At 59.5% G+C, this 25,286-nt stretch overlaps 1 protein-coding gene across 6 annotated transcripts in view; it reads right to left on the bottom strand.

Annotated features, from left to right (window-relative positions):
- Positions 1 to 25,286, bottom strand: part of LOC105485051 (lysine demethylase 4B) — a 183,652-nt gene that overhangs the window by 26,811 nt on the left and 131,555 nt on the right. The window contains exons 10-13 of one of the 6 annotated variants that reach the window (XM_011747265.3): positions 16,898 to 17,094; positions 8,441 to 8,542; positions 7,810 to 8,009; positions 179 to 6,025 (exon numbers count right to left, since the gene is read on the bottom strand). In XM_011747265.3, the coding sequence (XP_011745567.1) occupies positions 5,961 to 6,025; positions 7,810 to 8,009; positions 8,441 to 8,542; positions 16,898 to 17,094 (564 nt within the window). In that variant the 3' untranslated portion in view covers positions 179 to 5,960. Of the gene's footprint in view, positions 1 to 178; positions 6,026 to 7,809; positions 8,010 to 8,440; positions 8,543 to 15,592; positions 16,376 to 16,897; positions 17,095 to 20,084; positions 21,536 to 25,286 lie in introns of those variants that run through there. The other 5 variants (XM_011747234.2, XM_011747247.3, XM_071088152.1 and 2 more) reach the window with 5 other exon arrangements.

Raw genomic sequence — 25,286 nt, 5'->3', positions numbered from 1 at the left:
TCCTTGCCCCGGGGACCACAGAGGCCTTGGCACACCCCTCACCTGCCCGGCCTGAGGGAGGGGAGCAGGGACCATGGTACAGATGGGGCCCAGGGTACGCCCAGGCCCCCGAGGGCAGCCAGCTGAGAACCCACCCAGGCCCCCAAGGGCAGCCAGCTGAGGACCCGCCCAGGCCCCCCGAGGGCAGCCAGCTGAGAACCCGCCCAGGCCCCTGAGGGCAGCCAGCTGAGGACCTGCCCAGGCCCCTGAGGGCAGCCAGCTGAGAACCTGCCCAGGACCCCTGAGGGCAGCCAGCTGAGTACCTGCTAGCACTCTTTTTAGGGGAGAGGGAAGGTGTCACAGCAGAACCCCCACCATCAGGGCTCACTAGCCTGCCTGGGGCACTGGGGTCACTTCTCCTCAGCACCTGGGTTTCCACCAGAGCCTCCAGCAAACCCCAAGACAGGCCCGGAGGCCCAGGCTGCCCTGTGGAGGAGGGGGCAAGAAACCACTCATTTGCAAGGACACCGCTCAGTCCCTGCCCCAAAGCTGCGGAAATCAAGCCACCAGCCGAGGGAGGCCTGGCTTCCGGAGCCCTCCCTCAAGTTTTGTGCTTGGCCGCCATGCCTGGGCCAAGCCAGCCCCGGTCTCAGGGGCTCTCTGGCCACCCCGTCCAACACCACCACCCTCCCATGCTGAACCCACAGCCGGGTGTGCCTGACGGTCCCCGAGGCCCAGCTGGAATGTGCTGGGGGGTCCCCGGGCTGAGCTCGCAGCCCCTCACTGTGAGCTGGGGCCGCTCTCCAGATGGAGGACATGGCGGCCTTTGCTTGCCGCGTCCTAAAGCCAGTGGCCAGCCACGAAGCCTCTCCTGAGAGCGGCCCTCCAGGGCGAGGGGAGGGGAAGGGCTGGGGGCTGGGGGCTGGAGGCTGTGCTCACCGCAGCTTCTCCACCCTCTGGGAGGCAGGACAGCACTGTGCCAGCCCTCCTGGGTCCCTATCTTGGCTCTGCCCCCCGACCCTGTGTGTCCTGCACTGCAGGCCGCCTTCCAGGAGGCGGGGCCTCCCCACAGGCTCAGGAGAGGTGGACGAAGCCACCTTCCTGCCTTCTGCTTGGCTCTGGGGTCAGCGCTGGCTGGTGGGGCTGCTAGTCCCTCCTAGGGCTGGGCAATAGGGCGGCCGCTCTTCCCAGACCTCAAAGCAGCCAGTAAGAATGGGGTAGGGGACGCCAGCGGCCACTGGGAAGCAGCCTCCCAACTGTGCCTCAGGCCCCTCTCCTCCCGAGGGGCTTCCTCCCCGACGCTGATGACTCCTGGCCCCATGAGCAAGAGGTGCCGGCCCTTTCCCAGCTTGTTCCATATGAAACCATGGAACCCCACACCCCACTGCTAGGCCCTGAAAGGTGCCTCAGCATCATAGCTTTTAGGGGCGTGAAACTGGCATTCAAGGGGGACCAGAAACCGCTTTAGGAAATCTTTCACGCATCCCTGTGGCATGCATTTCCTGTGGCGCCCCTGACTGTGAATATGCATCTGTGAGGCTCTCTCGAGATAAATATCCTGTCCAGAGGTTCCTGGGACTGCGGGCTCCTGGGAGAAGGGCTGTGTCCAAGAAAACACCCGCCCTTGCCAGAGTGGGTCCTCCTCAGAAGGAGTCTCTGTCGTGGAACAGAGATAAGGGTGTCCAGGTAGGTTGGTGGGTGGGGGGGTGAGCGCCAGCCCTGAGCCCTCCCTGGGCAGAGACCCTGACATGGCACCAAGGTGGCCCCTAACCCTCTTCGCTGGTCCCTGGCCTTTCTGTAGGGGGTTGATCCCTTCAGGGACCCGTGGAAGCCACAGGCCTCAGAGATGCACCAGGCACTGTGACCACTGCACAGGGTGTGTGGACCCCCGGAAATCTCGGGAGGGGTGAGTTGCCCTGTACATCTTTAAGCAGGATGGTGAGTGGCCAGGCCAGGGCCTCGCCTACACCAGGCGGCTAGATGGGGCATTGGTTTCCACTCCCTCCCACGTGGCGCAGGCTTCTCTCCAGCGGGCAAGTCGGGGAGGGAAAGCCGCCCATCCAGCCAGGACCACGCATGGGGAGGGGAGACCAGAGGCGAACCAGCTCCCTGAACCGAAGTCTCTCAGGGGCCAAGGCCACGGTGAGGCCCAAGTGAGAACAGGTAAGGCCAGGGCTGGGAAGGGTGTGGCTGTCTCGTCGGTAGGCTTGGGCAGATTAGTAAATAAGTCACATTAATTAAAAGAGAGCTGGCCACAGTGGCTCATACCTGTAATCCCAGCACTTCGGGAGGCTGAGGTGGAGCCCAGGAGTTCGGGAGCAGCTTGGGCAACATAGCGAGACCTCATGTCTACTAAGAATTTTGAAAAATGAGCAGAGTTGTGGTGCACGTCCACAGTCCCAGCTACTCAGGAGGCTGAGGTGGGAGAATTGCTTGAGCCCAGGAAACTTAAGGCTGCAGTGAGCCATGGCTGCACCACTGCCCTCCAACCTGGGTGACAGAGCAAGACTCGGTTTCAAAAAAAAAAAAAAAGAAGAAAAGAAAAGAAAAGAAGGCTGGGCATAGTGGCTGAGGCCTGTAATCCCAGCACTTTGGGAGGATGAGGTGGGTGGATCACCTGAGGTCAGGAGTTGGAGACCATTCTGACCGACATGGTAAAACCCTGTCCGTACTAAAAATATAAAAATTAGCAGGGCATGGTGGCGGGTGCCTGTAATCCCAGCTACTTGGGAGGCTGAGGCAGGAGAATCGTTTGAACCTGGGAGGTGGAGGTTGAATGAGCCAAGATCGCGTCACCACACTCCAGCCTGGGTGACAGAGTGAAACTATCTCAAAAGAAAAAGAAAAGCAGCAAAGCCACAGTCCTTTGCTAGACAGTTGGGTAAACCAAGTCGCAGAAGGTGGTGGCCGCCCTTCCTCCAGCCTGAGGCTGGCCAGCCCCTGGAGTCTGCTCAAGAGGGAGGAAGACACCGGTGGTACCGGGGATCCTTGCGACCCCTCCCAGGAGGCCCCACTGAGAACCCAGGCCAGACTCTGACCAGCCACCTCCACTCTGTAGAAGCCTCCCCAGGACTGGGCCACTTTCCTCTCTGCCCAAACCCACAGATGGCAGTGGCGGCAGCAGCCTGCCTCATTTCCCGACACTGCGCTGGCCTGGGGAGGATGTGTGTTCTCTCGTCTCTGCCCTCCTGAAAGGCCCATCAAGGCAGTGTCCCAGCTCAGGGTCGCATGGGCAGTTAACCGACGGGCTTGGGTGGGCCCAGGTCCCCAAACCCAAGCCTGGATCTTTCTCTGCCCACTTGTTTTCACCCCTGTCCTGTGAGACCACGCACAGCCCCCAGCACGTTCTGACCCATGAGAAAGGCACTTTCACAAGGCCCAAGCTCAAGGTGGCCCATGCAGCTCCCAACACGGAGAACGGTCATGGCTCAGCCATCCCCCTGTCCCGTGCCGGTCCCTCCAGGGACATCCCACAGTCCCCCTTGGAACAGACCCTGAACTGCACCCATCCCCCACTCCCCTGCCGGCCTCGCCTGGGGCTCACAGTCTCCAGAATCAAACGCAGACTCCTGCTCAGAAGACACGAGGCCTTTTGCTACCGCAGCCAGCCCAGGGACTCATCCTCTGCGAGCACGGCCCACGCTCAGGCGCCCGGCTTGCCTGCTGGAGTCTGCATTATTTCTGAGGATTTCCCAGACCCCAGCGGACCTGCAGCGTAGACACAGTCCCTGCAGAATGACAGCACAAATGGGCACCTGTGCCTGCCCCCGCCCCACAGGCAGCCCCTCGCCCTGTGCTGGTGAATAGGGTTGCAGTCCTAGCCTCTGGACCTGGGATGCCGCCTTGTTTGGGAAGGGCATCACTGCAGACACAATGAGTTATGAGGCCCTCGGGGCGGGCCGGGCTCAGCGTGGCCGGTGTCCTTAGGAAGGGGGGAGTCTGGGCAGACACACTCGGGAGAACACCACGGGAACGCGACGGTGCCGCCTCCAGGCCCAGGACAGGGGCCCGGGACAGATCCTCCTGGGTCCTCGGAACGGGCCAGCCTGGCTGACACCTGGACTGTGAGCTTCCTGCTTCCACAGGTGTGAGACTGTACATTTCAGTCATCTCAGCCGCCCCATCTGTGGGCTTTAAACAAACGGAGCATAGCATATGAGAAGCCCTGTGCCACGCAAGGTCATGTCTGAGCGCCACGGGGCGCGGAGCAGCGGCCTCCAGCCCTCATGCCTGTGGGGCAGACGAGGGCATGAGGCGGTGCTGATTCCCCGTCCCTCTCCATCGATGGAGGTTGGTTAGTTTGCCTGTTCCTGTGTCTGCACAGTCCTAGTGCCCGCCGCTGGCAAGGGTCTCTCCAGGAAATGTGCCCCAAGGGAAGCTATGGGTGTGCAGTTTGCAAATGCTCCACTTCTCTGGATGAGGCCAGGTCCATCTCCAATGCAGCTGGACTCATGCAGGTCCCAGGCAGCAGGGGACTGGGCTGCCTGCTGCACCGGCTTCCAGGGCTGGGCACGGTGGGAGTTTTCACCTCTGGTGGTCCGAGGAGCACAAAGCAGCATCTCCTCAGTGCTTCCCAGGGCAGGCTGGGCTCGTCAGCCTCAGGGGTCTCCTCCTCTGAGCCCTCTCTCTTGGGGGGCTGAGCCCCTCCTGGTCCTCAGGCATGCTTATCTGCTCTTGGTCGGTGACGGGTGGCAAGTATCTTCCCTACCTATCGGCTTGTCTTCTCATTTTTCTTAAGGTTCATCCTCGCAGCAGTGTATTTGAGAGTCACTGAATTTGTCCATCTTTATTTTTCTGGTTTGTGCTTTTTCATAAACAATCACTTAGCTTTGGGTTATAAAGATACTTTCCTGCTTTGTGTTTCCAGTTTGCCGGTTCTCTTTGGACAGAAATGCCTAGGCATGTGGCAGGCAGAGGAATGACCCCAAAGGCGTCTGCATCCTCATCCCTGGAGCCTGGGAATCTGTCCCCTCCCGTGGCAGAAGGAACATTCAGGTGGGACTGAGTGAAGGACCCTGACACAGGAGAGCATCCGGGTGACACAGGGACCCAGGGTCCTCCCCGGGTAGGAGATAGGAAGGTAAGAGTCAGAGAGAGACCGGAAGAGGCTGCACTGTGGCTGTGAAGTGGGAGGAAGGGGCCCTGAACCGAGGGATGTGGGCGCCTCTAGACACTGAGAAAGGCAGGACACATGTTCTTCCCTGGAGCCCCCAGGAGGAAGCAGCCCTGCCCACAGCATTTTAGCCCAGTGAGGCCTGTGTCAGGCTGTGACCTCCAGCGCTGTGAGAGAAGGAGTGTGTGTAGTTTTATGCCACCAAGGTCATGGTCATTCATTTCAGCAGCCACAGGGCGCTCACAGAGGTGGCAGCATGGACAGGGGGAAGGAGGGGACTCCAGGTCTCACACCACGTCCACTGCTCTGGGATTCCTATTCCTAGACCCTTTGCCATCTTTGCTTGGGTCCTGCAAGCTCTGTGGCAAGCCCTGCCTTCTGGAAGGGCGGCCCTGGCCTCTTGACAGGCCTTGGGCTTTCATCTGTCTGTGTTTAAATCAGCAAACCCTGCTGGGATCCCAAATGGGGCTGCACTGAACCTGCAGAGAATGTGGGGGGAGCCGTCAGCTGTCTGCTCAGGAGCTCTCCTAACACCTGGTACATTCTTCTGTTTATTTAGCAATTCTTTCTTATTTCCAAAAAAAGTCTCTAATTTTCTCCATAAAGATCATTTTTTTGATTAGGTTTATTCCAAGATCCATTATCTCTGTTTGGTAGCACCATAAGGGGTATCTTTGGGAGCCGTGCTTGCTGTGAGCAGCTCGCAGATGAGAGGCGCAATCGGGTTTCTGTGCCCGTCGCTCATCTCCGGCAGCTCTGCTCGATCCCCGAGTCACCATGTGGCTCCGCCTGTAGACTTGCTTGCTGCTTCTCAGTAGAGAATGGTCGCTACATGCGAACAGTGCCACGACAGCTGTGCTTTTCCTTTCTACCCATGATGCCTTTGCTTTCCTCGTCTTGCCTCTCTAGGCCAGCAGACCCTCCTGAGGCGTGCTGAACAGACACAGAGCCCACATGCCCCACTGAGTGAGTGGCATGTCAGGAGCAAACTCACCCCCGGCCTCTGCTCTCTCCCCCAGTGATGCTCACTTTTCTTGCCTCAGGCCCACAGCCACTGGCCAGCTGTGACCCTCAATACCTGCCCCATGTATATGGGGAGGGCAGGGGTGTGCCTGCCTCCTGGAGCACTGCAAGGGCCACGACCCCATCGTTACAGATCAGGTGCCCCATGGCTGCCCCTGGCAGGTGGGAGGGGCCTCATGTCTGCTGAATGGCACCATGGTTGGGCCTCTTGCCATGTTCCAAGGCCAATATTCACCTTGGGCACAGCACGTCCTGGAGACCTGACACCTCGGAGGCAGACCAGGTCGTGCTGGGCTCATACAGAGGGAAACTGAGGACTAGGACCCTCCGGCGAATGTGGCCCCCATGACCTGGGCCTCAGGCACCACAGCAGGGGGTAGCCCTTGGTAGGAGGCAGGCTGGCTGGCACACCCCACACACCTGCTCCCTGCACGGCGCCCGGAAGGGTGGGAAGAGAGAAGGGCTCCCAGCAGGGAGCCCCAGCTGGGAACAGCCACTTTGCGCAGACTCCCAAGCAGCTAAAGCGCTAAACTGAGAAGATAAAACCCAGTCACCGGAAACAAAATGCTGTCAACCCTGAAACAGGAACCTTTTTTTTTTTTTTTTTTTTTTTGAGACGGAGTCTCGCTCTGTCGCCGGGGCTGGAGCGCAGTGGCCGGATCTCAGCTCACTGCAAGCTCCGCCTCCCGGGTTTACGCCATTCTCCTGCCTCAGCCTCCTGTGTAGCTGGGACTACAGGCGCCCGCCACCTCGCCCGGCTAGTTTTTTGTATTTTTTTAGTACAGACGGGGTTTCACCGTGTTCGCCAGGATGGTCTCGATCTCCTGACCTCGTGATCCGCCCGTCTCGGCCTCCCAAAGTGCTGGGATTACAGGCTTGAGCCACCGCGCCCGGCCGAAACAGGAACCTTTATACACCCACAGGTGGGAGTTCCACAGCCAAAAGCTCCCCCTGGAGAAGGGAATGTTTCTGAGACTGCCACCCAGCCCCCCACACCCCGTTCACAACTGCTGGTTCACACTCCTGTGGGAAGGCAGCTGCCCCGTCTTACCAGCCCCAGGAGAGTTGGGAGGCCCGAGGGCAGGTGGGAGACCCGCTCACGGGTCAGGACCGGCCCTCTGCTCAGAAGTGGCCACGGCCGCTGCAGGCACGTTCCAGCATCTGGGCCACATACAGCATCCTGGTCTTTTATTTTATTATTATTATTATTATTTTGTGTGTGTGTGTGTGATACTGGGTCTTGCTCTGTTGCCCAGGTTGGAGTGCAGTGGTGCAAGCACGGCTCACTGCAGCCTCAACCTCCCACCTCAGCTTCCCAAGTAGCTGGGACTATAGGTGTAAGCCACCAAGCCTGGTTAATTTTTTTTTAATCCTAAGTAGAGACAGGTCTCAAACTCCTGGACTCAAGTGATCCTCCCACCTTGGCTTCCCAAAGTGCTAGGATTACAGGTGGGAGCCACTGCGCCTGGCCTCTGGTAACTACTCTTCTCAATTCTGGGGGAGCAGGCACTTTTTTTACGGCCTCCACCTCACAATGTCTATTTTCACGAAATGCCCCACCCTGGCAAGAAAGCCACTGAATGGGATTCTTACAAAGCGGGGACTCTGGCTGCAGCAGGCACTGGTTCCTTCTAGGAGATGCCCACTGGGGGTAGGAAAGCAGAGGTGCCAGGCCTGGGCTGGCAGGGACTGACCTTCTGCGCCCTCGGCCTCCCGGCCGTGTGGTAGTGGCTGCGGCTCCTCCTCCTCCTCCTCGGGGTCAGCCTCTGGCCCGGCCTCCTCCTTCACGCTGCCCCCAGCCTCCTCCAGGAGTGTCGCCCCAGCCGTACCCTCCCCGGGGGACTTGGGGTCTTCGGGCTTGGGCTTCTTGGGCTGGCTCCGTTTCCGGTGAGACCTGGAGAGGGAGGTTTATCAGGCAGGAGGGGAGACCAGGGAGGAAGAGCCCTCGGTCTGTGCACTCTGTCTGGCAGCGCGCAGCCCCCGCCCACCCCCAGAAGAGTGCCCGACGAGCAGGAGCCTCCTGACTGGAGGCCAGGGGTAAAGGGAACCCTGCGTGGGGTTCTGCTCTTGCAGGGCAGGAGCTGTATTGGGAGGAGAGACCGAAGGGAGACGGGGCAATGGACACGGTGGGGACGGTGTCAAGCAGGGGACGCTGATGACAGCTGGAGATGGGAAGCCGACTGACACCAGGTGGGATGACGGGCGGGACGGGGCGGCAAGAGCCGTGTGTGCCACGGGACAGAGACACGGGGAGTGTGAGCTCCGAGGGAAACAGCAGCTCATGGAAAATGCCTAGACGACAAACGGAACGAAAAAGACACTTACGACAGCCCCGGCCTTTTGGTCTGCTCTTTCTTCCTTTCTAGACTTGGTTTCCTCTCCTCCTCAGTCTTTTTCCAGTGTCTGTTTTCTTTCAGACTAATTTGTCTAGAATGTAAATTTCACGGGTTTTTTCTCTAGGACTTCTGCTCAACTCCCCAGGACGCCAGGTCCTGGGCACCTGGCTCTGTCCCCGACTCCCTGGGTCCTCTCTCTGCAGCCTTTGAGGCGCATGGGAGCCCCAGCTCACACTCTGCTGCTCTGACCTGTGCCCACGCCCCAGGGTCTGCCAGGGCCTCCTCTGCACCCCGAGCCCAGGATCTGCTCATAGGGCAGGCGTTGGCCAAGAGGAGGCGCATCCTGTATGCCCAGCCTGGACACCCACAATCCCGGGGTACATCAGGGAGGTCCCGGTCCCTGCACACCAGCCCCAAGTGAGGGATTCAGCCCAAGGCTTACAAGCTTGGCTGAACTAGCACTTCTTAGAAATGAGAGAGAAGGGGGCTGAAAAAGGAAGGAGGAAAAGCGACAGCCGGGTGAACCTGCAGCTGAGCGGCCAGGGCCTCGCACCAGGTTCCCCCGGGGACCTCCAGGGCCTTTCCAGGAAGGAAGCAAAAGTTTTTGGAGATGCGGAGGGGGTGGCTCCCAGGGAGCTCAGGCAGAAGCCAGGAGTGCAGAGAAGCCGAGGCCTGGCGCCTCCCCTGGGCGTGTGATGTCTACACCTCCTCCAGGCCCACCCCCTGCAGCTGCCCTAAGCCCTGGCCTGGCCAGGGGCCTCAGTAGGCCATGAGCTTGAGGCTGCACAGCCCGGCCCGCCGGAGGCCTTTCTCCCCTTCCCAGTTGAGAGCCAGCCGCGTCAAGCCCGCCAGCAGCCAGGCAGAGCTGGGAGCGCCAGTGTTTCCAGGACAATTACCAATGCCGGCTGCGGCTTCTGAGTGCTTCCCGTGTCCCCTGTTCCTGTGGGCTCAGACTCGGTCACCTCAATCCCACAGGGGTCCCTGTGGCAGCTGCCCCTTCAAGGACCAAGTGGTCACCAGGGTGGGGCAGGTTCATCTGATGGGGGTGGGGTGTGCCCGCTGGCGGGGCTTCTGTCACCAGGACCTCCTCGCCTCTGCCTGAGCCAGGCTGTCACATGGGCCAGCAGCAGCCCATGCTCCCTCAGGACACTCGGACCTGACCCCTGCCCACCGCTGCTCCCAGCCACTCTGCCCGTCCTGTGCTCCATGCTGGCTTCTGGGGCACCTCCTCCAGGAAGCCTTCCTAGAACACTAGTCACTGCCAGCCCTGCTTGCTCCTCAGCTGCCTAACTCGCTAGAATCAGTGCTCCCCGACGTCTGCAGCATGGCCCACCACAATGACTCAAGGCAGAAAGCGGGTGGCCCAGAGGCATGGCATCACACAGCATGGTGCACACAAGGTCGCTGTGGGGCGGCCGGGCGGGGGCGGGAGGCAGGCAGGGGCGGGCGTGGGGCCAGAGTCACTAACACAGGAAGCAGGAGGTGGGTGGGGGACACGGGAGCTGCCCCTGCCCTCCAGAGAACGTTCTCCACAACAGCAGCCCAAGGACGGCTCCCGGCAGGCAGCCTCAGGCTCCACTTGAGGGCTGGGGAAATGCTGGGTGCCTGCCCCATGTGGAGATAGCAGGCTCAGGAATAGGAAGCTTCAGATTGGCGCTGGGTGCAACTGGCTCTTGTAACCACTGTCATCCCAAGGTGGGCTGCCCTCCTGGTCTGGGAATGCCCCAGGGCTGCAGGGCCAGGATCCTACAGTGGACCCGCCCTGGTCCCAGACAACACCAGCAGAAGGGTGCCCTCCTACTCCACTCACCTGGCCTTGGCGGCCTCCAGCTCCATAGCCCCTTCTCCCACCCACTGCAGTCCCTCCCTCCACTCCCACCCTGAAAACCCACCCTAGAGGTCGCTTCTGACCATGGCCCTCCCCTGCTACAGCCTTCCAGGTGCACCCCCACAGCCTTGAAGCCTTACTGTGTCTGCCCCAGAGGGCCCAGGACTGTCCTGGTGTCCAACCAGAGCTCTGGGGCCTCATCCTTGCAGCCCAGCCCTTTCCTACCTGCGCGGTGCCAGGCTGAGACCTCTGGGTCCCACACTACATGGAACTGGGTAGGGCTCAATACACAGACACAGCAAGGGGGGCACAGCCCACGGCAGAGAGGCATCCATCACTTGGGGCATCTGTGGGGTCCTAAGGGCACGCCTCTTCCTGACCCTGACACCTTCATCCCCTTTCGCGTGTTTCTGCACCCAATGCTTATTTCTGGGTCTGGCTCCCGGCACAGGTGCTGAGGGTGTGGCCGTCCTTGCTCGCCTCCATGACCGTCCCCTTCTCTCCCTGCACCTGCCACTGTCTTCCGCTGCAGCCAAATTCCACGTGTACGCTTTTATGCCCCATAAACATTGTGCATCCATGAGCCACAGAGCAACTCAGGCCGCATTCCCCAACCCCCCAAACAGGGGTCTGGAACTAGCCTCAGGAACACCTAGCTTCCTTGGTATCTCTGAGCTCCCTGCCGTTGCTCTTAAATTCCTGCTGTGGTCTCCTGTGCAGGGTGTCCCCTTCTCTCCATGACACCTTAGGGGTCTTGGTTCCTTCTCCCATGATCTTGAGACTCCCCTTGACTCTCCTGGGTTAGATCTTGTTTCCTCAATCCCATGGCTTCCTTGGTTTACATCCTTGTTTAGCTGGAGCACATCCTGCAGCAGCTTCCTGAGAAAGGAGATGGAACACGAGACTCTGTGTGTCTAAAAAGATCCTTATTCTCCTCACACATTTCTTGACAATTTGGCTGGGTGAAAGATTTGGGGAGAACTATTCCTCTTCTGACTTTTGAAGGCCTTTTTCTTTTGTCTTTTAGTTTATGGCATTATGATTGTAGATCCAATGCTAATAGGGTCTCCTGTTCTTTTTTTTTTTTTTTTTGTAGAGACAGGGTCTAGCTATGTTGCCCAGGCTGACCTCGAACTCTTGGCCTCAAGAGATCCTCCTGCCTTGGCCTCCCACAGTGCTGGGATCACAGGCGTGAGCTACCATGCCCAGCCCCAGTCTGGTGAGCTGTTTAGTGATCTGTTTGCTCTGGAAGCTTTCAGGGCCTTTGTTTAATCCAGGAGTTGTAAAATTTCACAGCGATGTGTTGTCGTTTGGGTAATTTCCATTCTTGGGTGGACTTTCCGGACTTTTAAACCTGGAAATGCAAAGTTTCTTTTTTTCTGAAACTCCTATCAGGGGCTAGATTTCCTGGACTATGCCTCTGACTTCCTGATCCTTCATATTTCCAGCTCTGTCGGTCCATCTGTGCTGTGGGAGGGGCTTCTTCAAGAGCCTCCCAATCCACCAGGGCGCTTCTCTCCTCTAGATGGTAACATCCGAGAGTCACTCGTTCCTGGAACGTTTCTTCTTCACAGCAATGGCTCTTCTTCCATAATGCAAAATCCCGGGCCGCTCCAGGGCCCCACGCTCACTGCATCCTCCTTCCTCGGAGCTCTTCCCTTCTTCGCTGTGCAGGCCCTGCTTTGTCATGGGAGCGTGGCCTCCAATGTGTTGGGCCCCCTGGCCGTTGATCCCTCTGTGCACGGTGACAAGCCGTGTGTGAGATGGGCCTGGTGAAGGCAGTGGCAGGGGCTGCTGAGGGCAGGAGCCTGTGACTTTAGGGGAGCCCCAGTATCCGCATCTGTGGCTTTGCTCCACTGGGCCCCTTTGTTCTCTGGGAGAGGACCCCACCCCCTCTATTGTCTCTTCTGGCCTTGGGGGTGGGGGGACGTGAGGCTGGCAGCTGGGCCCCACTGCCAACCTCAGGGAGGCGCTTCCCTCCTGCCCAGAGCCACCCACTGCCTTCTGCTGGTTATCCCCGCATCCCTCCAGCCCCCCAGGAGCTGCCATGTCTGCCTGCTATTTTTCTGCAGCCCCGTAGTGCATTCCCCCTGCAGCCCCCCAGGAGCTGCCCACGTCTGCCCGCTGTGTCTTTCTGCGGCCCCGTGGTGCAGACCAGCCGCTCCCTGCTGGCTGTCCTACTGGTCGCTGGCCCAGGAGGTCTCCTGCCCACCCTTCCCTGCTTTTCAAAGCCTGTAGACATGCTCAGCTGCCACTGCCCCCCCTCCTGTTCTCTGCACTTCACTCTGTGGCGTTTCAGGGGCGTTTCAGGAGAGAGTGGAGATAAATAAGCACTTAGCCTGCCAGGCTTAACTGGACGCCCCTGGGCTCATTCCTATGAGCCAAATGTCGGGAAGTAGTTCAGAAAACTGCACTAATATTTCCAAGGTGGAAGCAGGTGTCCTTTGCAGCTTGTATGGCAGGAGGCGGGGTGGACGGCCTCCGGCCCTGTCACCCAGTAACACGGGCCACCTGCAGCAGCCAGAGTGGGACCGTCAGCTCTCAATGCCGCGCTGGCTCAGGGCTTCTCACAGGGCGGGGAGGACTGGGGCTGCCCCAGCCCTGGCCCCAGGCTTAGGGATGGCTGGGAGGTTGGCCCCAGACTGAGCCCTCAGAGCCGCCCCCCACCCCCTGCCCCCAAGTGGCCCAGTGCTCCCCGCCCCCAAGACTAGACGCTGTGCTGAGGAATTTCACCTTTGAGAAAATGAACAGCAGCTCTAGGAAAGAGACAGGAGACAGTGAGTGAGTCCCTGAGGCTGCATGCTCCCTGCAGGGGCTGGCAGGTCCCTGTGCTCGTGAGGTTCTGTCCCTGAGGGCTGAGGTCCCTGTTGGTGGGGAGGGCTCAGGAACGCAGCTGGGGTGCGCCAGCCCTGGCGGGAGTCGGGGCCGGAGGCATGGTGGTGTCCTGCACTGCTGTGGGGGCGACAGGCCAAGGCAGAGCCGGAGGGGACAGGGAGCACGGAGCTCGGAGGGGTAGGGGAGACGAGGCCTGGGCCCAGCCGGGCTCACAGAGCAGCAGTGGGCCAGGGAGGCTGTGGTGAGGCGGGTGCACAGATGTCCTGCAGGGAGCGCGTACATGCTGGAGCATGTGTACATGGCGCTTCTCGCGTGGAAAGAGTCTGCATGGAGGAGCGCCGCGTGGGTGCCAGAGAGCACTGTGAGGGCTCCGGCTCAGGCAAGGCGCAGGAACGCACAGCAACACAAGGCGTGGGGAGGCCGAGGACACCCGCCAGGAGCCAGGCTGCCGTTTTAGGCGACCCATCCATCAGGGGAAGAATATAAACAGCCCCCAACGCTCGCCCGACAAGATTTAGCTCCGGAAGAGCCCCGTGTAAGGTGGCGGGCGGGGAGCAAGCCATGTCCTCTGAGCTCAGGCTGCTGTGCCGAACCATCCGCACCCCACGGGGCACCTGGTAAACACATGGGGTCGTCCCACAGCCACGCTGAGGGCAGGGAAGGCTGGACTGCACTGGGGCGAGGGCATGGCGCCCACCCTGATGCCATCCCGTGGTCTAGGGCAGGGGTTCCCACCCGCGGAACTGGGCGACGTCTGGGGATATCTGTGGTTGTCACGACTTGGGGTGTGCTCCTGGCATGGAGTGGGTGGAGGCCAGGGACGCTGCTCAGCACCCTGCAGGGCCCAGGACGCTCCCCCCACCAGAGAAGGATCCAGCCTGTGTCCACAAGCCCCTTGTCTGGGAGACAGAGCCAGTCAGTCCACCGTGTCTCCCGATCCAGCCTGAGCTACAGATGCTCAGACAGGGCTGCCCTGGCCCCAAGATACGCCCTCAGGGAGGGAGCCTGGGTCAGGGGAGAAGGCAGGCCATGTGGAGAGAGCACTGCTCAGGGGAGAACCGACCACCTCCCCGGGGGCGGGAGGGGTAGCTTGGGCTCTGAAACGTGAGTCACCCATCCGCCTCTCCAGAGAAAAGCACCCCCCATGACTTAAAAAAAAAAAAAAAAAAAAAAAAAAAGCGCATCAGCCTTGTTTTACATACTGAAGGCTTTAAAGAAAACTACATCCTTGGGAAGGTGCCTTCATTTGTTATCCAGGCTCGCTGCTGGGGGAAGGCAGCCCCCAGGATGGCAGTGCACGGGAGAGGGCGGGAGGGGGCTCCTGGGGGGAGCAGGTCGTGACTACGAGCGAGCGAGGGGGCGGCTGGGGCAGGGAGGCCGGGCCGCGCAAGGGCTGGTTCTGGGGGTCCACTTCCTGCGTGCAAAGACAGTTCCAAGCAGCGGTGAGCGCCGTGGCTTCTGCATCTCCTCCTGGCTGGCAATTTAGACGGCCTCTAGTCCCATTCCACTCCTGGAGCGTGGTGCCGGTTTACTGGCAATCCGCTCTGTTGACCAATTAGCCTGAGCCACAATCAATTAACCATTATGCAAATAGCGCGTCCGGCTGGGCCTGGGAGCTGGGTGCACGAGCTCTGTGCCGGTGTGGCCGCCTGGAGTGGCCTCCCCAGGAGGCGGCTCTTCACGAGGAGCAGCAGGCGGCAGGAAATCAAAAGGACAGATCACAAGAGCAGAAGAGAGAGCTTCACTCGGCGGGGCTGTCAGGAGGGGCTGCAAAAACACTCAGGGCGGAGGGAACATTCTCCGAGACAGGCCGCGGGGCGGGGAAGACAGAGGAGGCCCAGGCAGATGCCCAGACCACCCAGGAGTCCCAGACTCACAAACAGATGCACATGCTAAAAAAGAAGGTGCCCAGTTAGAGGAGAAGTTACTGGACCACGAGTGACTTTTCAGAAACCAGTTCCAAGGCCTGTTTCTTCAGAGTGTGGTGGGGGCCAAGGCTGAGCCGCCCCCAACCTTGGTGCTCAGTGGCGGGGTCTCGAGTGGGCACCATCCATCGCCAGCTGGGATGAGATCAAGCCAGCAGTGACTGGATGGCTGCAGAACGAAGGCCACTGCTCAAAGCGAAGGGGGAGGCTGCCCCCACACCAGGGCCACCACTGTAGGCCCAAAGACCAGACCTGGCAGCAGCTAGTCTGGGTACGGCCCACAAGGTAGGAACAGTGTTTACAGGTTTTTTTTTTTTTTCCCGGAGAGACAAGGTCTTGCTCCGTCATTCAAGCTGGAGTGCAGTGGTATGATCTCAGTTCGCTGCAGCCTCCACCTCCTGGGCTCGAGTGATCTTCCCGTCTCAGCCTCCTGAGTAGCTGGGACCACAGGAGCACACCACCACACCCGGCTAATTTTTAAATTTTGTTTAGAGATGGGGTCTCAATATGTTGCCCAGGCTGGTCTCAAACCCCTGGACTCAAGCAATCCATCTTCCTTGGCCTCCAAAGCACAGAGATTAAAAGGTGTGAGTGTGCCTGGCCAATATTCACATTTTTAAGTGGCTCAAAACAGAAAAATTATAATATTTGGTAGCATGTGAAAATCATGAGATCCGGATTTCAGGGTCTATAAACAAAGCTTCATGGACACAGCCCCGCACATTTCTTCTCTGTCTATCATCTGCAGGGGTCTTGAGATGCCATGAGGAGTCGAGACATCGAGACACAGGAGGTCTGGCCTGCAAAGCTGCCAAGTCACAAACGTTTGCTCTCCGGCCCTTCCCAGGAGCAGTCGGCTGAGCCCACTCCGTGCCGTCCCTCCCGGCTCCAGCTCGTGCTCAGGGGCTCCCTGAATGTTTCTTGGGCACCAAACAGCAGTGAGATCTGTTGACAATTGTGCTGAGAGCAGCTCAGAGCCTGGAAGCCTGGACGCTTCCCAGAGTGGGGACCAGGGAGGCCAGCACTCGTCTTCACTCTGGGCATGAAGTGGACCTCCTCCTTGGCTGGGACCTGCCTCCGTGTCCCCACGGCCTCTTGCAGTCGGAAGCCAAGAGACTGCAGACGCTCTGCCCTCTCCTCCAGGCGGACACCAGACACCTGGCTGGAGGGTCTGTGCGGCAGGGGAGACACCGACGCGCAGAAAGGGGTTCTGAGTGGGAGGAGGGCATCCAGGGTCATGCCAGGGGCCAGCCTTCTGCAATCCTCTCCACGATCTCAAATCCAAGCAGCACCTTTACACCGAAGGAGCAACCGCAGACACGGAAGGGCAGGGGCTCTGCAGCCCACCCAATGCCATGTGAGTCCTTGCACGGGCAGCCCACCCAATGCCATGTGAGTCCTTGCACGGGACCCGCCTGCTCTCAGTGCCAGGGAGGGGCCTAAGGAGCCCGACAGCAGAAATGCCGTGAGAGGGACAGGGAACCATGTGGCCTGGTGACTCTGCTGAGGCAGTGGCATGGGGCCTGGAAGCATGCCATGCTGAGGGTCAGCCTCCTGGTGGGGACGTGACAGGGAGTATGGGGAGCCCGCGCGTGTGAACGGCACAGACACTGCCCACCGGAGCAAGGCCCACCCACCCCAGCAAGGCGAGGCCTCGAGAAAACACTGTCTCAGACTCGAGGAGAAACAGACAGAACAGGAGGAGGAGAATGAAAGAGGAGGCGGGGTGGGAATAGGAAGAAAGAGAGGAGCGGGACACAGCCTGGAGTCCCTGCCGGTGGGAAGGGGCCTGGGCCACCCGGCAGGGCCACCCTCCGTCATGCTGGGCCAGTCACGCGGCAGCCCCTTGGCAACTCACCTGCGGAGGAGCTTGGCCTTCAGCGAGGCCCGGGACGCGCTCCAGGAGCTCAGCTCGGGGCTGGTGAGCGCCGTGGGCCGCGTGTGGTCCAGCACCGTGAGGTCCTTGCCCTGCTTCCACAGCTCGTAGCGCTCGGGCTGCAGGATGCGCACGAACACGTCCATGGAGATCTTGACCATGTCCTTCCGGCACGTGCACTGTGGCAGGAGACAGGCACCTGAGCCCCTCCCTGCACCGCACCTGGACGGCTGGCTCCACACACCCCACTCCAGAGCAGGTAGGGCCCACAGCCCGGGCCTCCCACACCCCAACCCACCGCTGAGCTTTCCGCTTCTAGAACATTTTTCTTTTCAAGACAGGGTCTCACTGTCACCCAGGCTGGAGCACAGTGGTGCAATCATGGCTCACTGCAGCCTCAACCTCTCAGGCTCAAGCGATCCTCCCGCCTCAGCCTCCTACGTAGCTGGGACTACAGGAACCCACCAACACGTCTGGCTAATTCTTAGACTTTTTAGAGATGGGGTCTTGCTATGTTGTTCAGGCTAGTATTGAACTCCTGGGTTCAAGTGATCCTCCTGCCTCAGCCTTCCAAAGCCCTGGGATTACAGGTGTGCACCACCACTCCAGGTCTGTTTCTAGAACTTCTATTACAAGTCAGGAAATGGCATCCCCCAATTGTGAGTCCCTGGTTTGCCTCCATGGAGTTGTAATGGCCACTGAGCAAACACCCAAGAGAAATGGGGGCTGGGCGCATGACTCGATGAGGGGCCTGAGGTTCAGGGCTGGGCACCACCCCATGCACAGTTGTCCAGAGACCAGCGAGGCTGAGATTCAGATGCCTCCTGTTGGTTCAGGCAAAAATCTCCCTCCTGTCAAGATGCGGTTGCTCCCAGGTAGGTAACAATGGATACGGAGTATTTTGTAACAGCAATTGTTCCAAGAGGGCTGGGAAGAGGGGAAATGATGGCAGTCCCCAAAGAGCTGAGAGAAGCGACAGGAATCCCAGAATGTGACAATGGCCCCTCCTCAGGAGGCCTCACGAGGGCAATGGTGGCCCACAGGCTCCCGCACACCTCACCTGACTGCCGCCAGCTTGCAGGGCTGGAGGGACGCCAATGTTAATGAAGAACACACTGAGGGTCTGGGAGGCTCAGGGACTTAGTGGCTATGAAAGGACATGAACATGCCACGTGCTGCGGCCGGCTTGCCTGGGGTCTTGTGGGAATTGAGCAAACACCCAATAGGAATTTCCTGCAGCCCTTGTGTCTGGGAACCTCAAGCGAGTGGCAAGGATGAGCTGAGGTCCCCTCTGGCTGCCTCCCGGGCAGACCCGCCGCTTTCATGCCCTCAGCCCTTCCCAGGTCACTGTTCCTGGTGGCTCTGCTGCTGCATCACTTTGGTCACACGGGGCACTGTGAGGGATGTTCTGCAGGTGACCTGGTGACACTCAACATTTCAGGGACTTGGGGCCAGAGAAGCCAGGCCCCAGAAGGCATGAACAGGGCAACACAGGGAGACCCTGTTTCTACAAGGCATGAACCCAGATGCCCAAGCGGCAATTCCCACCCCGGCACGCAGATCCCAGGAGGTGGCCAGGAAGCTCTGGTCTGTCGCTTACCCGCTTAGATGGGGCTGGAAAAACACCAACCTCGAGAGGAAGGGGGAAAGGGCAGGGCTGGCAAACAGTGTCACACAGGCCCAAATGCTAAGCGTTTTCAGCTTCGAGAAACTCTGCCACCATGCCTCAAAAGCATCACAGATGATGGGCAAATGCATGCACGTGGTTGTGTGTTAATAAAACTATTGACAAACACAGGCCAGGGCCAGAGTTGACCCACAGGCTGCAGTTTGGAAGCTCCTGGTCTAGACTCTAGGGGACAAAGTATCCCTGGGAGTCTCCACAGGCATGGGGGAGGGCCATGCAGAAGCTCGGAGGGTGGGGGGCAGAGGCACGGGCCCCCCCTCTGAAGCGGGCACAGCCCTCGTCTCCTGCTGGGGAGAGGCAGCTCAGGGACCACATGCCAGACACAGACTGCCCCCACCTCTGCCAACCCTCATCTCAGCCTCAGAAGCCCGCAGAGAACTTTCTGCCTCTCCATCAAACACGCAAAGGAGAAGCCCATTTCCAAACATCACGAGACACTCTTCCGTTTCGAGTGGCTGTCTTGCTGTCACCACCCGTGCTCCACGGGATGAAGGAAACGGGAAGGGAAAGACTTCATTCAACGCGACTATTCCCTTGCCCTGAAAACCCTTTCCAGGTGGCCCGCCCTTTGCTTGGAGACACTGACCTATTTACGACCCCAAATCTGAAGCTGTGGGGTTGGGGACGGGAGAAACCTTCCTGTGGAATTTCCTGCAGCTCGTGCCTCCTCCCACCTTCCCCAGTCCTGAGGGAGCCATGGAACCTTCTGCTGGATCCAGGAGCAGGGGCTTGGGAACAGTTAGAGCCCGACCATGCTGAGCAGGAGGGAATATTTACGGCCAAGCAATTCCCAGCAAACTCAATTCATTTGATGAAAGATGGCGTGGGAGAGCAAGGCTGACGGTGTCATTTGGCCGTGGAGTGGCAGGAGCACAGATGGTGCCCGCGTTTCACACTCCTGGCCGTGCCGGCCGCCCCGGCATCCCCATCCACAGCAGCTTAGGGGATTTGTATTGAGCGGCTTTGCAATTGCTTTTCCTTAAGTAATTAAAAAAAGCACCTGTGTGCACCCGTGGAGGGGGACAGGCAGACACGCTCCATGGAGCACACTGCCGTGGCCTGGAGCCCGCCTGAGCCCCCTCGCCCGGCTAGGGCTGGCCAGGCTCCAGAGACGCGTCCCCTGCCCTGGGGGCTGGCGCCACTGTCAGGACAAAGCTGCTGGTGCCAGCCCGCCCACGGCTGGCCTGGAAGGAGGTGGCGGCTGGGGGCACTCCTGCGAGTCTCCACGTGGCCCTGCAGGGAGCTGGGGAGCTGGGACACCCAAGAAGCCAACAGCAGGAAGGAGGCAAGGCCGGTGGGTCGCGGGGAGGGAAGCACGGCCTCGTGGATCGAGGACACAGGGCGGTCACTTCCAAGTGCTGGGCAGTTCAGCAGGGCCACAGCGTGGGAGAGAAACCACTAGGGCCGGTGAGGAGACCCAGCTCCCCTCAGCAGCAGCCTCCTGCTGAACGTGCCCAGCCCCCACTGCAAGCCACCAACTCCGGCCTCTTCCGATCGGCTGCGCGCCTGTGGGAGCCACGTGCCCATGAAAAGGGTGAGCCAGGCACGTGAGGACTTCCGTGGGCTGTTCTACTGTGGCTGGGAAGGGTTCAGAGCAGGCCGGAGGGAGCCCCACCACAGAGTCCTCAGGCAGGGCGGACCTCGTTGTCTATTTTCATTCATTAGCGAGGCCCCTGACTGTCCTCACCACAGCCCTGTCTAGCTCCCCACTCTCTGGGACACGCGTGTCTGCGGGCTGTGCAGGAGTGACTGGAGGGGACGGGCCCTGCCCGCTACAGTTTCCTGCTCCCTGACTTGGTGGTCCTCTGTCAGCACTCGCGGCAGAGAAGGAAGGTGCCATCTGGGGGAATCTGGCTGTGTCATTAGTTTCTGACGGAGAAATCAGGCACAAACAGGGCAAGAGGAGGTCTGCGCGGCCCCCGAAGGCCTGAGCACGCCCCAGGGCCCTGTGTTCCATCATGTGGCGTGATACACGCAGCCACCAGAGCCGTGTGTATGGGTGAGGCCGCCCTGAGAGCTGCGGGCGAAGCTGGGCGAGTCTGGCCAAGGCAGGGTGGTGGTCCAAGACCAGGAGGTAGGGACTCAGGTGAGGAACGTGGAGCATGAAGCCAGGGTCCCACCGCCACTCTCCACTGAAGGTCTTTGTTCCCAAATACGCCGCATTCTCTGCGGGTCACGGCCCCAGGTTGCCCGGCCTTGGGATCAGCCTCTAGACAGGTTGGGCCCACCAACTGCAGGTTCTCTGCCCCCACTGCTCTCCCCAACGCTAAGGTCCTGGTCTCACTGCTCTGGTTGGGCTCGAACCCATAAGCTTCTTCTCGTTCCCGGGTGAGGCCAGCAGAGCAGTCTCAAAGCAAGACCACCCCTCTTGGTGCCCCAGATGCCAAGCAGAACCGGGTTCTTGGACAGTGCTCATGTCAGGGGGCGGCCTGACCACCCTGCCAAGTGCACCTCTGGGGACCTGGACGGCGCCGCTTGCCAGGGAATCAGCAGAGGGAGAGGTGGCTGCTGGGTCCTGCGGAATCCCCCAGAGGAGGACGGTGGGTCAGCATCACGGCCCTACTTGGCCCCCAGTAAGCGCGGAGCAGACCCCGGCAGCCTTGGGAGGATGCAGGGAGGAGAAGAGCAGCTCTGCCAAGCTGCAGACGACGGGCGGAACGTGGATCTTTGCACACTCCGGGCAAGCTCGTCCCTAACCTCCCCCTGCCCGTGATCTCGCCTGAGAAAGGAAGGAATTCAAAGACGTCCTTTGCTTTTATATTGAAAGACAAGTACGCTTGCGCGCACACACACATCACAATGACTCTAACCAAACCGTTCAACCGTCGTGGACAGAATAAATAAACGGCACACAACAGGGAGGCGTGCGCTGGGAAGATGCGGTCTACAGGACCCTTTCAATGACAGAAACGCCCTCAGGATGTGTCTGTTATCTGAAGAAACACAAAATGCACAGTCATGAATACAGCAAGAGCCCAATTATGGGCAGAGGTCTCTAAAGAGAATGCCCACAGTGCATGGCCAACTTGGGCTGATGAGGCAGAGGGCACAGGACCCAGAGCGGGGCCGAGCAGGCGGCCAGGGCTCTCCATGCCTGGAGTGGGGCTGCTTCCCGGCAGGGGCAGTCAGAGGCCCAGAAGCCGGTGGTGGGGCGTGCGCGGCCACCATGCTCAGTACAAACTGGGACTGCCGCCCATGTCCACACAGACACACCTGCATCAAAACACTCACTGTGGTTCTTTCAATTGTGGGAGTAAACACTTCTGTCCTACTTATTTCTCTAAATCTCTTTATTGAGAAGGCATATCACCTAAGGTGGGCCCACGGGCCACATCTGGCCTACCACTTGCTATTTGTGAAATTTTATTCACACAGCCATGCCCGTTCGTATCATCCACAGCTGTGTTCATGCTACAAGGGCAGGGCGGAACACTCACAATGTGGAATAGCACGGCCTGCGAAGCTGCAAACAGTCACTATCAGGTCCTTCACAGTAAGTGGGCTAGCTCAAATGGTGGCTCACACCTGTCATCCCAGCACTTTGGGAGGCTGAGGCAGGAGGATCGCTTGAGGCCAGGAGTTCAAAACCAGCCTGGGCAACATAGCGAGACACCGTCTCTACAAAAATTTATTTTTAAAATTAGGTGAGTGTGGTGGTGCACACCTATTGTCCTAGCTACTTGGGAGGCCGAGGTGGGAGGATCATCTGAGCCCACGGGGTTGAGGCTGCAGTGACCTGTGATCATGCCACAGCTCTCCAGCCTGGGCGACAGACTGAGACCCTGTCTCAAAAGAAAAAGCTTGCTGAAGCCTGACTTAAGTCATGAAGTTACTTTTCTAGTGTAACTCGCAGTGTAACAGCCTCGGGGTAAACATCACGTCCCACAGACCAGCTTCAGCACACTCTGGGAGCGATCACAGGTGTGTCTGTGTGGACATGGGCGGCAGTTCCAGTTTGTACTGAGCATGGCGGCTGTGCACGCCCCACCACCGGCTTCTGGGCCTCTGACTGCCCCTGCCGGGAAGCAGCCCGGCTCCAGGCATGGAGAGCCCTGGCCTCCTGCTCCGCCCCGCTCTGGGTCCTGTGCCCTCTGCATCATCAACCTAAGTTGGCCATGCACTGTGGGCGTGCTGCCCCTGGAACCCAGGTGCAGCTCAGGGAGCTGGGCCCACCGCACCTCAGCCTCATGGGGGCCTGGATCCTGCTGCCCGGATGGTGCCCAGGGGGTGCGACTTTCCCGGCCTCACCACCTGACCCAGCTCCAAACTCCCAGAGCCCACGGACTTCACACATTCCAGCTGGGATGGCCCCAGTTGTCTTAATGAGCCCAGACACTCATACACAGGAGAAAACAGCAATTCAGGTCCCTGAAATGACAACTTCGGGACCCAGAGTCAGGCTCTGGTTCTCCCAGGGTGTGAGGGTGTCCATTATCCTCGTGACATCAGTTCCAATACGCTCCACCTAAAAATAGTCCTATTTTGGAAGCTCCCAAGGGACACACATGAGGTCCGAATCCTGGAAGTGGCATTCCCAGACAAAACCCCCTTCCAAGCCAGAGCATCCCTGTGCCTGCTCCTTGCTGGGCTGAGAACTGTCTGGCTCAGAATTGAAAGCACGTTTTAAGGACCTTTAATTTCACAAGATTTTAGTTGCTAGGAAAGAAAAAAAAATGGTACCGATCTTAGATTAGGTTCTGCAATTGTGGCCATAAAAACCCAGAGCAAAACGGTTTCTAACTTTTAGTTCAAAAAGAGTCACGTCTCCCAGGTCCGAACTGTAATAGGCTCTGAATTAATAAGTCTGAATTAATGTAGTCTTACTAGGCAACACCGGCCCCTGCCCTGAAGCAGCTCATAGTGTAACTGGGAGACAAAACAAACACATACGAGAAGCCAGGGGAGCCGGGAGCAGAACGGGGCCGCGTGCCCAGGAGCTGCACCGGCATGCCTGCTCGTCCTGTTGTTGCCGGGGTGGGAGTGCACCAGCCGGAGCGAGCGCCTCTGCTTCTTGGGGTCCTGCCACTGGGACTCATTGGCCAGGGATTCGGCCAGCCTCCCTGCCACCCGCCCAGCAGCCACAGGACACTTTTCTCCAGAGAAAAAGGGGAGGGCCAGGCTGCAGGCATCCTGCCCCTCATCTACCCCATGATGTGCAGGTGGCCAAGCCTCAGGAGCTTGGTAGCCACTCAGAAGGTGGTTGGCCTGCCCTGGCTCTACAGAAGGTGGCCGTGCACCCCTGTGCCCCATGTCACCTCCTTTAGGACCAGGGCAGGATGGGGAAGGGAATCGGGAAGGGAACAGGGTGTGGAGCAAGCCTCACAGAGCAGAAGCCAGGCCCCCTGGGCTCGGGGCCGTTCGCTCCATCCTTCTCCAACACGGACCCTCCTGACGTGGCTAACATGAGTCTCCACTGACAGATGCTGTCACAGACCCTTAAGAAAAACCTGGGGTGGAGAGAGGGTCTAGCAGGAGGCTCGACCAGCTGCAGCTGCTGCTTGCAAATGACAGGCCCGGGATTGATGGCCATCGAGTTCAGGGGACCTGGACTAATCTCAGCATGGCTGCTGGCTGGCTGGCCCCTGTCACCTGGTGCCCAAACACCAAGCCAAAGAGCTAGAAGCAGTGTGGCCGTCATCTGCCCCTGAAGGCTGATGCATCCGACAGCCCGATATTCCCGACGCAGGCCTCAGAGGACCGCTGCAACATTCCCAGGAAAATCCAAAAGCGGGCGGGGCTGCTGGTTTGCCTCTGGTTATGCAGAGCAGGGCCCGATGCAGAGATAAATGGATTTCTTTTTTCCAACGCATGAAAAAAATAGAAATCAGAATGTCGATGGGCTCGGAGCTGGCAGTCACAGAGCCCAGGGCCTGCGTCAGGACGTTGTGCCAACCGAAATTGGCTCGTGTGGTGCCTGCTGCAGAGCGCGGGGGAAGGGGCCAGAGAGTCCAGGAGTGGCCAGGCCCGCCCGGTGCCTGCAGGAAGCGAACACTGGCCCTGGCTCTGCACACTCACCGGCCCCACTGGCAGCAGTGCCTTCCAAAAGGGGGTGCCACCAACTGCCCCACACATCCTGCCCTGTCCTGCAGGCTGTCACAGGACTGGCCTGTGCGGAAGGGGTGGGTGAGTGGTGGGCGAGTGGTGGGCAGGGCCGTTGCCAGGAGAGGCGGCTTTGGCTCTATCTTGCACTCCCCAGGGCTTTAAAGTGAAATAAATTTAACCTTTTCATGGGAATAAATATTAATGCCCAATAAAACCTGGAGATCTTATTACTTAGCATCGCCATAGCACCGGATGTGCAGAGCTCTTCACTGCTCAGACTGCTCCCAGGTAGGCCGGGGGAAGGGAGTGGGGAGAGAGACGCTGACGTCAGGGGCCACATCCACAGGCCACAGTGGACCAGGGCTCTCCTGTGGGCATGGCAGGTGCCGCACCCACCACCCGTCACCCCCTGCCCATCGTTGGTGAAGGGAGACCCTGAGGGGAGCCGGGGCCTCAATTCCCTGCTGGGGTACAAGATCCCTCAGACCAGCAAGAGACCGGGAGGGGCCCCAGAGGCCACCCCAGCCCTGGCCCCATTCCTCTCCTGCTCCCCTGGCCTGTGGAGGCTCAGCCCCTCTCCCAGACTTCCCAGGGGTGCCCAGCTCCACCCTCCCCCAGGCTCCGGCCTTCATCGTTGGCGAC

Source organism: Macaca nemestrina, chromosome 20, assembly GCF_043159975.1.
Source record: "Macaca nemestrina isolate mMacNem1 chromosome 20, mMacNem.hap1, whole genome shotgun sequence".
Lineage (NCBI taxonomy): Eukaryota > Metazoa > Chordata > Mammalia > Primates > Cercopithecidae > Macaca > Macaca nemestrina.
This window is presented reverse-complemented; position numbering and strand designations above follow the sequence as displayed.